Source organism: Mercenaria mercenaria, chromosome 1 (assembly GCF_021730395.1).
Source record: "Mercenaria mercenaria strain notata chromosome 1, MADL_Memer_1, whole genome shotgun sequence".
Classification (NCBI taxonomy): Eukaryota; Metazoa; Mollusca; class Bivalvia; order Venerida; family Veneridae; genus Mercenaria; species Mercenaria mercenaria.
The window spans coordinates 118,342,053-118,354,725 of NC_069361.1; the positions used below are offsets into that span (position 1 = coordinate 118,342,053).

The following is a 12,673-nucleotide window of genomic DNA, read 5'->3' on the forward strand; positions in this document are numbered from 1 at the left end:
AAGCATTTCAAGATGGGCCTTTGTCTATACAGAAGGTAAACAGAAATGTTCCATGTGCCTAAGTCAACCATAGGTGACAGGATTAGGGGAAAACATGAACTTCATATACTTAAAGGCAGGCCTCCGCATATTCCAAGGGGCCCTTGAAGTATCAAAAACAAAACTGTTGTGTGTGTGAAGATGGCTGCAAGGCATGGATGCTGAGTCTGTGAAGATGGCTGCGAGGCGTGGATGTTGCGTCTGTGAAGATGGCTGGGAGGCGTGGATGTTGCGTCTGTGAAGATGGCTGCGAGGCGTGGATGTTGAGTCTGTGAAGATGGCTGCTAGGCATGGATGTTGCGTCTGTGAAGATGGCTGCGAGGAGTGGATGTTGAGTCTGTGAAGACGGCTGCGAGGCATGGATGTTGCGTCTGTGAAGATGGCTGCGAGGCGTGGATGTACGTCTGTGAGAGGCTGCGAGGTGTTGATGTTGGTCTGTGAAGATGGCTGCGAGGCTATGTGAGTCTGTGAAATGGCTGCAAGGCGTGGATGTTGAGTGTGTGAAGATGGCTGCAAGGCAGAATGTCGAGTCGTGAAGATGGTGAAGGGTGGATGTTGAGGGTGAAGATGGCTGCGAGGCGTGGATGTTGAGGTGTGAAGATGGCTGCAAGGCGTGGATGTTGCGTCTGTGAAGATGGCTGCGAGGTGTGGAGTTGAGGGTGTGAAGATGGCTCCGAGGCGTGGATGTTGCATCTGTGAAGATGGCTGCGAGGCGTGGATGAGGGTGTGAAGATGGCTCCGAGGCATGGATGTTGCATCTGTGAAGATGGCTGCTAGCATGGAATAGGGCTGACCAGGAAGCAAATTCTGTTACCTTTTGCATTTACTCTCCAAAGGACAGATAGCTGTTGATCCATTTCTTGATATGAATGGGAATCAGATAATTATCCTCCCCCTCGGGATCTAACTCGACCCAGTCCCAACCCGGGAGTGATTCTCTTGATAATATTATTGAAGAAACTGTCATCCGGCCTCAAATACTCTAACTGGAAAAGCAAACCGGCCTATGGTAAGGAAGGCAGTCACCATCCATCAGCTGCTTACCAGTGAAGAAATTGTAGCAGAAAAGCTACAAGTTGAAAAAATTGAAGTAGAGAAAGAACAAAAGAAAAATGTTAAAAAACTGAAGGAAGAAAAATAACTTGTTCAATTACGTAAACATTGGTCTGGTGTAGATGGTTTTACTTGAAAAACTATACTAACAACTAAGCAGGCAAGTTTAAATGCCATTTCAGGGTTGTGGAAATCCCAATATTTTTCACTTGTCTGCGGACAAATGAGACTTAAAAATCTACTTGTTCGCAGTCTAAACTTAATTGCCTCGACTTTCAACATTTAAGCATGCGTGAAACTAATAGTAATTCTTTGATTTGGACAATAATCTACTATACAGGTAGTAACAAAAGTAAACATAATAAAGTGTATTACTGTAATTGTTAAAAAAAATAAGCTTCCAACTTTTTTGCTTGTGTTCGTATGCAGAGAACATTTAACAGAAATGTCTGAAAGACTGCCCATCATGCCATGCAAAGCCGAATTAGGACACATGAAACTTTTGAGCTCCTTGTGCTTTGACTGATGATTTTGTGAGCAGACAAAGTTGTAACAACGAATTTGTCCAAAACTTTGATAATCATTTACATTTCCGGTTTCTATTCACCGAGTTGCAAAATCATGCGAGACCCTGACAGGGAACCAATCAGAGGGCAGAAAAAGAGATGCTTAATTTAGACGCAGTTTGGTTTTCCCAAATCTGCAGCAATCGAGAGACCCTCTGCGGGTGGTACATTCGTTTCGTACTTCAAATTCATTAATAAACTCCATTAACTTGAAGCAATGTTCAGTTGTTCTAAATTATTCTTTCCTTTTCTCATAAAACCAGAAAATTTGTGCTTGTCTGCAGACAAAAGGAATGCAAAAATACACTTGTCTGCCGTCAAAATGTCCCGAGTCAGACAAGTCGGACATAGGAATTCCACACCCCTGCATTAAGTGCCATGTTTGCTTGTCAATGAAAAAATAAATAAATCAAATTATTTTTAAAAAAGATAAATTTGTCCATACTTTGCCTGCTGTATAATAACTGTCCTGGGATTTTTTATCATTTCAAACCTTGGGCCCAGGGCCCATTCAATTGGGAAAATGGCACATAAAACCTGAAAATTGGGAAATGTCAAAAATAAGTTTTACCATCATGTGACCTTTATTTCAACATTGTTATAGGTGTATTTCACATTTAACAAGTAAATATTTCCATTTTTCTGTCTTTTGAAAGTGTCTCCTAGATTTTCTAGTATCTCTTCAGTGAGGCTGGACGCCTTTGCAACATTTAATAAACTTTTGACTTGACTTAATGACTTAATTAAATGCGATCACTGTGATGCATATAGAACATAAAACGGTTAACAGGATTTAATCAAATACTCTGTACCGGCACGATAATTTGATTTACACAGAACAGTTTTAACTCGATTAAATATATGGAACAAGAATTAAAACGAAAATTAATCAAGTTCGTAAATGAGACTACTGAATTGGTATTTTTTGCAAGTTTTGGATGAATTTCAACCTCAGAATTGGGGAAATAAGCAAATTTCCGCAATTAAAAAATCCCTGCTGTCAGTAGTTTTTGTAACACGTCCGTTCTTTCTCTCCATTGTCCATACTTACCGGTTTTACCATGCAACAAATTTTCCTATATTTCCACAATATCACCGACCATTTAAGCACTAACTTTATGATCAAAGCCGAGAGAGATCATTCACGGTTCATAATTATGGCAAAACTTGATATCAGGACGCTTTTGGAATTGCAATCATCAGAATGTAAAAGCTGTCCATACTTACCTGGATCGACCCTATGTCAGGTCTTATCTATCTGTATATACCACAACTGAATCTTGTATGCCATACTGACTAGCAACAACCATTACTTTTTTGTTATTTTTTATTACAAGATGAAAATTATGTTTTTCGACACTTGTATGTGCATGAATGACAAATCAATTGTGCTTTTGACCATGAAATACAGAGATAAAGATTTAAAGGGTGTTAAAGTCATGTCCTAGATTTTGACACGTAACACATTTTTCAGGTTTTTGTGCAAAATAGTCCAAATAATATGGTTTCGGTTCAGCATGAAAACTTTTGACTGTCGCTGTCTCCGCCACGTCCAAACTTATATGCATATTTCTGTAAGGAAATCCCCAATGAAATCCGTTGGGAACATTTTTTGGTAAAATTACAAAGTATTTGTAATGACTACATCTCTGATAATGAATTTATGTTGACATTAAAGCATAAACTTGCCTCGCTGACATTTATGAATGTATATTTTGTGTTTTGTTTCTGCAATTTAATGTCATAGGCAGTCTGCTGTTTACTGAAACCGGTGTCGGGGTAGATATCTCCTCACACCTGTCACATCATATTTTCTAAGAATTAAGTCTCTTATTTAAAATTATGAATTAAATTCAACCCATTTGAAGTTTCTACATGAATATTAATGTTTAATTTATTAAAGCAAGTAAGTCTGACCAGTATATTATGTTTAATGTCTTCGTTTTTCCTAACAGTAAAATGCAGATACAGGTAAGGCTTAGAGGGATGATAACTATGAAATATCAGATCATAAAATAAGTCATCCAGATAAGCCAAATGAGTAAGGCTATGTGCAAAAGTGACCACAGCTAATTGCATTTTTTCTGTTATATTTTAATATGACTCATTTATCTACAAGAAAAGAAGATTTCCCTAGTTTCTTTAGAGGTATGGCACACCCATTCAATAAAAAAAAAATTCAGTCCCATTCAAATACATGGTAGTGTCGGGGTAAACACCCCGGGATACCATAATTGTCATTGAAAGCTTTGAATTTAACTGTTTTTGTTGCATTTTTTCATATTTAGCAATAAATTGAGCGTGAATATAAATGTATCCCAAGTAGCATGCTCGTAACGAAAACCCCTGGACGCCTGATTCATCCGAGAATGGCATACCGCATAATGGTGACGGGGTATGCTTTATGAGCAGTATAGCCTATTTATTTATGCTTTATCTATTTCAGAAACAAGTACATCTAAATAACAAAATAAGTATGTGATGTATTGTCTTATAAGTTGGTATATACATCTACTCATAATATAGTTGTATGTTTGTATGTATGCTTGGTCAGTATATAATATACTCTAGAGCTAGTCACTCGGTGTTGTTTCTTTCTTCAAGTACATGACATGGTGTCAGAAATGTAAAAAACTGATTGTTTGTTAATTCACCATTATAAAAAGATGGATGAATATAAAGTGAAAACACCTTCTATCAACTGGGATTCTAGAGACTTAAAAACGGAATTTAAAAAGTTCAAAACGCACTGTAATTTTATGTTTGGTGGACCTTTAAATTCAAAGTCGGAAGAACAAAAAGTCAATTATTTGATGTTATGGGTAGGAGAGAAAGGAAGAGATATTTATTCTACATGGACTCTAAGTAATGACGAAAAAAAGAAATTGGAACCCCATTTCACAAAATTAGAAGAATATTGTGAACCAAAGTCGAACGTTATCTATTCACGATATCTGTTGAAATCAAGAGTACAGAAACAAGATGAAACTTTTGAACAATTTGTCACAGATTTGAAATTATTGATAAGAGATTGTGGCTACCCAGAAGACAGATATGATGAAACTGTGCGAGATCACATAGTGTTTGGAGTAAAATCGCATAAAATTAGGGAAAGCTTAATTAGAAAAGGTTCAGATTTAAAACTGCAAGATTGTTTGGACATTGCCAGAACCCATGAAATATCTCAAACACAAGTAAAAGAAATGGAGTCGGAAGACAAATCCTTGCATGGAATTAAACGGAAACCTCCAGTACCAAAGAAAAAATCATTTCAACCAAAACAATCAGGAGCGAAATACTTTCAACCAAGGATATGCCTTAAATGTGGATATCAGCATACCACAGCTACGTGCCCTGCTAATGGAAAAACTTGTAGGAAATGTAAGAAACCCGGACATTTTGAGAAAATGTGTAAATCAAAATCGCACAGGAAATCTAGATACGGTAAAGTACACATGATGGACGACTTTTCAGAAAGTGACAGTGATACCAGCGGAGAATTTGAATATATGGGAATTTCGACAAGTGACAAAAGTGTAAATTCTGTTACACATGACATGACAGTGCAAGTAAGGGTGAATGGAATTTGCATACCTATGCAACTGGATACAGGTGCAAAGTGCAATGTTATGAGTGTGAAAATTTTGAAAAAACTGGGAATTAAAGGAAATATCAAGAATACAAGGGTTAACTTGAAATCTTATAGTGGACACACGATGAAGCCCATAGGTACGTTGTCTTTACCTTGTATCATCAATGATAGTTCCCACGAGATTAAATTTCATATCATTCATGAAAAAGCACCTACGGTACTTGGCGTTGAGTCATGCATCGCGCTAGGACTGGTAAAGCGAGTGTATGGTGTACAGGACGAAACAAAACAAAATGCCAATGTGAGAAATGAATTTGTTGAAGATAAATTTCCAAATTTATTCAAAGGTATAGGATGCCTTCCGAAGAAGCATCATATTGAAATAGAAAAAGATGCAAAACCTGTTGTAAACCCGCCGAGAAATGTGCCAGTAAAACTGCGTTCGAGAGTCAAGGACGAACTCGACAGAAATGCTTGAAGAAGGAATAATTGTAAAAGAAAATGAGCCTACGGACTGGGTAAACAATATGGTGACTGTAGTGAAACCGAACGGTTCTCTTAGGATCTGCTTGGATCCATCCGATTTGAACAAATGTATCAAAAGGCCACACTATCCATTGAAAACAATAGAAGATGTAGTCACAAGAATTCCAAATGCCAAAGTATTCTCGAAGCTTGACTGTGTATCTTCATTTTGGCAAGTTGAGCTAGATGAAGAAAGTTCGAAATTATGCACCTTCAACTCGTGCTTTGGAAAATTTCGATTTTTGAGAATGCCATTCGGAATAAAATCAGCCAGTGAGGTATTTCAAAACGTGATTTCTGAAATTCTGGATGATATAGATGGCGTTGAAGTCATTATGGATGACATATTAGTCACAGGCACAAATACAGAAGAACATGATCAAAGACTAAAGGAAGTTTTGCAAAGATTAGAAGATAATAATCTTAAGCTTAGCAAGGACAAATGTGACATAAGGAAAAGCTCTGTGTCATATGTTGGACATGACAAGTGATGGATTAAAACCGGACCCTGAGAAAATAAGAGCTGTGCTGGACATGAAACCTCCTCAAAACAAACAACAAGTGAAAACTTTCATTGGATTTATTCAATACTTAAGTAAATTTCTTCCAATGTTATCGGAGAAAACTGAAATTCTTCGTAGAATTCTAAAAAAAGATGTTATTTTCTATTGGGGAAAACAAGAAGATGAATGTTTGAACGAATTAAAACGCATGATTACCAATACACCTGTGTTAGCATACTACGACCCGAAGCTAGACGTTACGTTGCAATGCGATAGCAGTTCTAAAGGACTGGGATGTGCGATTCTTCAACGTGGCAAGCCGTTAGCATTTGCAAGTTGTTCTCTAACAAAATCTCAAATGAATTACAGTCAGTTGGAAAAAGAAATGCTTTCGATAGTATTTTGTTGCAAGAAATTTCATCACTACTTATATGGGCAAGAAAAGATCTTATGTGAAACTGATCATAAACCCCTTCAGTCGATATTTCTGAAACAAATTCATGAAATTCCAGCTAGACTTCAGAAAATGCGATTCGAGTTGACAAGATACAATCTGAATGTTATTTATACACCTGGGAAGTATATGTATCTCGCTGATGCACTTAGCAGATCATACTTGAGTGACAGTGACCAATGTTCTGTTGAAGATTATGACATATTGTTGTGTGACTATATTTCTGTCTCAGACAGTGACAGAGAAGCAATAGAATCTGCCATGAAACATGACAATGAAATGAACATGCTGAAACATGTAGTAAAACATGGATGGCCTGATAAGAGATATGAAGTAGATATGCAAATACGTGCATATTGGAACTATAGAGATGAAATTACGCAAATCGAAAACTTAATGTTCAAAGGAACAAAATTGATAATTCCAAGAGCAATGCGAAAAGTCATGATCGAAAGAATACACGAAACGCATCTTGGGACAGTGAAATGCAAAGCAAAAGCTAGAGATGCTTTGTTTTGGCCTTCGATGACCAAGGACATTGAAGAAAAAGTCAGCCGTTGTGGAATATGTGCTCGATACCAATCGAGGAACCCGAAGGAACCTCTAATTCCACATGAAATTCCTGACAGACCATGGAGTAAAATAGGAATCGATATTTTCGAGAGAAAGGGACATTCGTATCTAATCTCAGTATGTTATTACTCTAAATGGCCTGAAATTTCAAAGTTAGAAAATACGACAAGTCAATGTGTGATTGGATATTTAAAATCACATATGTCGAGATATGGAATACCAGACGAGGTGATAAGTGACAATGCCAGAAACTTTACAAGTTTTGAATTTGAACAGTTCGCTAAAAGCTATGGATTTAAACACACAACCTCGAGTCCGAACTTTCCAAGTTCAAATGGTCAAGTGGAGCGTTGTATTCAAACTATCAAACGGTTAGTCAACAAGAATGATCTTGATCCAAATTTAGCAGTAATGGATTACAAAAAATACGGAACTAGATGGAGTAGGTCTGTCACCTGCACAATTGTTCCTGAACCGAAGATTGAAAACGAAGTTACCCATTGCTAAGGAACTATTGAAACCTGACAATTCTAAAGAAATATCAGAGAAACTCTCAAAACGTCAGCAGAAACAGAAATTTTATTATGATCGGCATGCGCAAAGAAAAGCCTTGAAACCACTTCAAAATGGTGAAAATGTAATGTTTCGTCATAATGATAAATGGCAAGAAGGAAAAGTGAAATCGAAACATGACACTCCGAGATCTTATATTGTGGAGAACAAGGATGGAAAACAATATAGGCGAAACCGCAGACATTTGAGATCTAGCAAGGTACCGTTTCAAATTGAGTCTGATATTCCGCCACAAGCATCCTTAGATGACAATACGCAAAATATGCAAAATGCATCCGAGCCAGAACAACAACATACAGACGCACACATCTCGGAAAACTTGCCAAAACCTCCGATTACGACGAGATCTGGTAGAGAAATCAAGCAGCCAAGCAGATTTCGTGATTATGTTGTTAGTGCAGTAGATAAGATGAAAAGTGTTATTTCTAGTGGTTAAAATGTTAAAAGTTTTAATCATAAATCATAGAATATCACAAAGTGCAAAAATTCTATTTGATGGATTTAAATTCGCTTCGATGGATTTAATAGTGCTTATTACTTAATCAGCTTTTATGTAATTGCATTTATGTAAAAATGTTGAATGAATGTTAACTTTCTAAGCTGGTCAAATCTACAAACTGTACAAACAGAGAATTTACAATTTTTCTTAATTATTCATATCTAACGGAACAGATTCCAGAGAAACTATACTTAATTATTTCATACTTAAATTATCATTGATATCATTCCAAGTTCATTGTTTCTCAAGATTAACTTTATTACAGAACTATCTTATCTGACTGAACACAGTGAAAATGAGTTTATAATTGCCTGGACCCACACACAAGACAGTTTATCGCTAGTTAATGGTTTACATTATCAGTGGAAGTTAGTTGATTAATACAGCTGTGAAGTTCATCCAAGGACATGAGAATTTTTTCTGAATTTGCTTTACTGTAAAATCTTACAACTTTGAGTTAATTTAAAATTTAATTAAAATTTAATTTAATCCTATTATATAAAGAAAAGGGGATGTGATGTATTGTCTTATAAGTTGGTATATACATCTACTCATAATATAGTTGTATGTTTGTATGTATGCTTGGTCAGTATATAATATACTCTAGAGCTAGACACTGGTGTTGTTTCTTTCTTCAAGTACATGACAAAGTACATGCAAGCTTTCTTAAGGAAATATAGTGTCCCCGTGTATGCAGTTTATCACTGTAATCGCGAAGAAGAATTGGGCGCCCCAAGGTTTGTGTTATGAGTCTGCTACTTACGATACACCTACATTCATGCTCATTTTATTGCTTGATATGATAAAGCTGCAATAAAAACAATTACATTCAAAGCTTTATTTACCATCACTTTGTGAAACAATTAACATAAGCTCTACTGTATAGAGCTTTTCTGCGACCCTATATTAAGGAAATTTAAAACCAATTACAAGTCACCCCCAGCAATTTGCTGGTACCCATTTACAGCTGGGTCGACTGAGGCAATCTTGATTAAGTGCCTTGCCCAAGGCCACACTGCAATTGGAGTAGCCAGGATTCGAACCAGGGGCCTTCACCTCCGTAGGAAAGCGTCTTAGCCCTTTCGACCAAATTATGCGTCCACAAATGTAGCGGTTATATTGCTACCTTGACTGAACGTTCAAATTGTATTATGTCTGACCACTCCCTTACGTATTTACCCTCATGCGACATGATGAAGTACAGCGACCAGTAAATAAGTTATCACGCCTTTAAGGAGCAAATACCTGCATCCTGGTACAAAAACATCTGCACCAAGTTCATTGTTCTTTTCTGGCCGGTGCAAATGGCGTACTTGATTAAAGGGAAGTGACTGTGCACTACTGAAAATAAAATATAAAATGTGATCATTATCGGAAACATTCATTCAAACACAGAGTTGTGGACTTATGGAACTCGTTACCACAGAAAGTCATTGATTGCAAGACAGTTCTATCGTTTGAAAGAAATCTAGATAAGTTCTGGAAATCACAAGACAATAAATATAATTATCGCTCAAAAATAAGCACCGGAATAGCACAAGCAATTACACAACTATTGAAGAAAACGCAGAACTGAACCAAGAGGCTACACCAAGCCTTCTCTCAGAAGAGGATTTGTGAGTGTTTGTTAGTATAGTATGTTATCGTTGATAACTCCATAAAAATCACGTACTTTTGGCAGATGACTGTAACAATGACGCACTTAACCTCAATATCCTAGCTGCAGCTTAAACGTCAGGTTCAGATTACAGTACGTGTTTTTCTTCCTAAGGCAATTGCTTGAAATTTTTCGGATTGGCCTTCATGTGGTTTTTGGAGAACCAGTCAATTAGTACTAAACTTTCTTCTTCAAGAGTTTTTACCAAATCTTCATTAGAACTGCTTGCATATTAAGATAAAGTGTTTTCATCAGCGTAATTATAAAGAGTTCCCTTATCAATAAATTTATGCAAAAATATCATTTATAAATATGTTAAAGAAAACGGGGCCCAAGATGGATCCTTGTGGGGTACTCCCTTGACTAGTTCTCGAAAACCACTGAATATATTTCCGATTTTAAAACACTGTTGTCTGTTTGACAAATAACTTTTAACAAGTAACAAAGCATCTTTTGACAAATTATAATGTTTTAGTTTTAACAGAAGCAGGTCACGTGGCAAGCAGTCAAAAGCCTTTTCAAGAAAGGTCCATAAGTATGGCAGCTATATACATGTTTTTATCTAAAACAGTTTCCAGTCTTCAGTAATTTTAAGAAGAGTTGTATATACAGCCATAGCCGGCCTAAAGCACTTAAATGGGTTAAAAATATCACTAAAATGATTAAGTAGCTGCTCATAGATAGCCCTCTCATAGATTTTCGACATAACTGGCAATAAACAAACTGGTCTATAGTTGCTCTTGTCTAAGGTACTATTCTTTTTATAAATAGGTACAACCTGAGCAATTTTCATATTTTCAGAAAAAAATTGCTTCACTAAAAGACCTGTTTACCAGGTTGGCTAATGGTTCAGAGAGCACTGGAAATGCAAGTTTCATCATTTTCACAGAGATCTTGTCATTCCCAGTAGCTTTCCTGGCATTCGTCGCCCGCACCTGTTTTTCAACAAAAGATTTATCTACATTTGAAAAACTTTATTCGTTAACAATATTCATACGATCTATTACCTGAATACTTTCATGAGAACTATCAAAAATGTCTGAACTATCACCAATGCTCTTAGCTACATTTATATAAAAATCATTAAAAATATTACATATTTGTTTTTGGTCAGTAACCAACTTATCTGGCTCTTTCAGCACAAGATTTTTATGACACATTGTACCCTTGTTGGTTATAAATGGCTTAGTTGTTTTCCAAAAATCTTAATCTTTCTTACATCCCTCTGTGCACCTATACAACAATAATTTCTTATGGATTGTCTTTTAATTTTGTAACTAAATTCCTAGCCTTCCTATAGTTTTCTCAGTTTCGGGGGGTCCTATAGTTTTGAAAATTATTATGAAACATGCGTTTTTTTTGGAAACAGCTTTTCTAAGTGTGGTGTTCATAAAGGGGGCAGGGTGAACTGGTAATTTTTTAGATTTAATTGGTGCATGTTTATCAAAACACTTTGTAACAGTTTCTGACAACAAAGAAGAAGATCTATCCACACTATGACTACTTATAATCTCTTGTAGGTTACTATTTTGCAAGTCTAGCAAAAAATTGTCACCATCAAAATTCTTAAAACTTCTATATTTTATCCACCTAGCTTTTGCATTTGGAACGGTAAGGTTTAATTGGAAGCCCACCATATTCTGACAGTCACTGATACCAGTGCTGAAATTTACCACGTTTGAACATAGTGCAGGGTTATTACTGATAATGACATCCAACAGACTTGGATCATGGCCAGGGAGAAAACAGGTGTTTTTTTTACCATATTTGACAAGTCAAAGATATCACATACATCTCTCAAAATAGCACACTTCTCATCTATTAAGTAATTATAATTTATATCTCCAATGAATACAAAATTATCATAACGAACTGAAATCTGATCAGTTGGTTGAAAAAGGTAGTTATAGCAAAGACTATCCTTTGCAGATGGTTGTCTATATAATCCAGCAATAAACCATTTTGAATTGTCTATGATATTGATTCGATTACCTTAAACTCTAATTTCGGTTTCCTGTCGCCAGCCAGATCCGACCATAGGTTGGCAGCTATTCCTCCCCATGAGCATTCCTGTCATTTCTCCAAAACTGATAATTGTCTACTAAGAATTGTGAGTCTACAAAACTTTCATCTAGCTTACTTTCACCTAGAAAAAGTAGATCAACTGTATTTTTCTCAAGAGATCTTTGATATGACAGAATTTGTATCGTAAACTATTAATATTCAGTGAAGCACACAGAAACTTGTTTGGTTGAGATTTACGTATATCACTTATTGTGTCAAAAACATGTAACTCATATTCAGGTATCGATACATGAGATGTAACAGACTGAAAGCTTTCATTGCAGCTAAAAAAGGAATCTGTAAAATGAAAAGAGTTACAAGTATTGCATATCCACGGATCTGTTGATTTTGCCAGTTCTTGGTATTCATTTGGGGAAATGCCTGCACACTTGATATTACACCAATAATAACATCCCTCACAATACACTGCACTGTGGTTCTTCGCGACCGGCCTTGCACAGTACCCACATGGGTATTTAGTAGAATCTGGATTTGTTGCCACACCTCCAGCAAGTATTATCGAAAAAAGTTTTATACAATTCCGCAGTGATACTGGTTTGGATTTAAGCCTTCTT

General features: G+C 36.3%; 1 protein-coding gene across 1 annotated transcript; it reads left to right on the forward strand.

The window, feature by feature from the left end:
- Positions 1-5,777: 5,777 nt before the first annotated feature.
- Positions 5,778-6,266, forward strand: LOC128551433 (uncharacterized protein K02A2.6-like). The gene has a single exon (XM_053532317.1). It carries the CDS (start codon positions 5,778-5,780, stop codon positions 6,264-6,266), a length of 489 nt encoding a protein of 162 aa, XP_053388292.1.
- Positions 6,267-12,673: the final 6,407 nt, after the last annotated feature.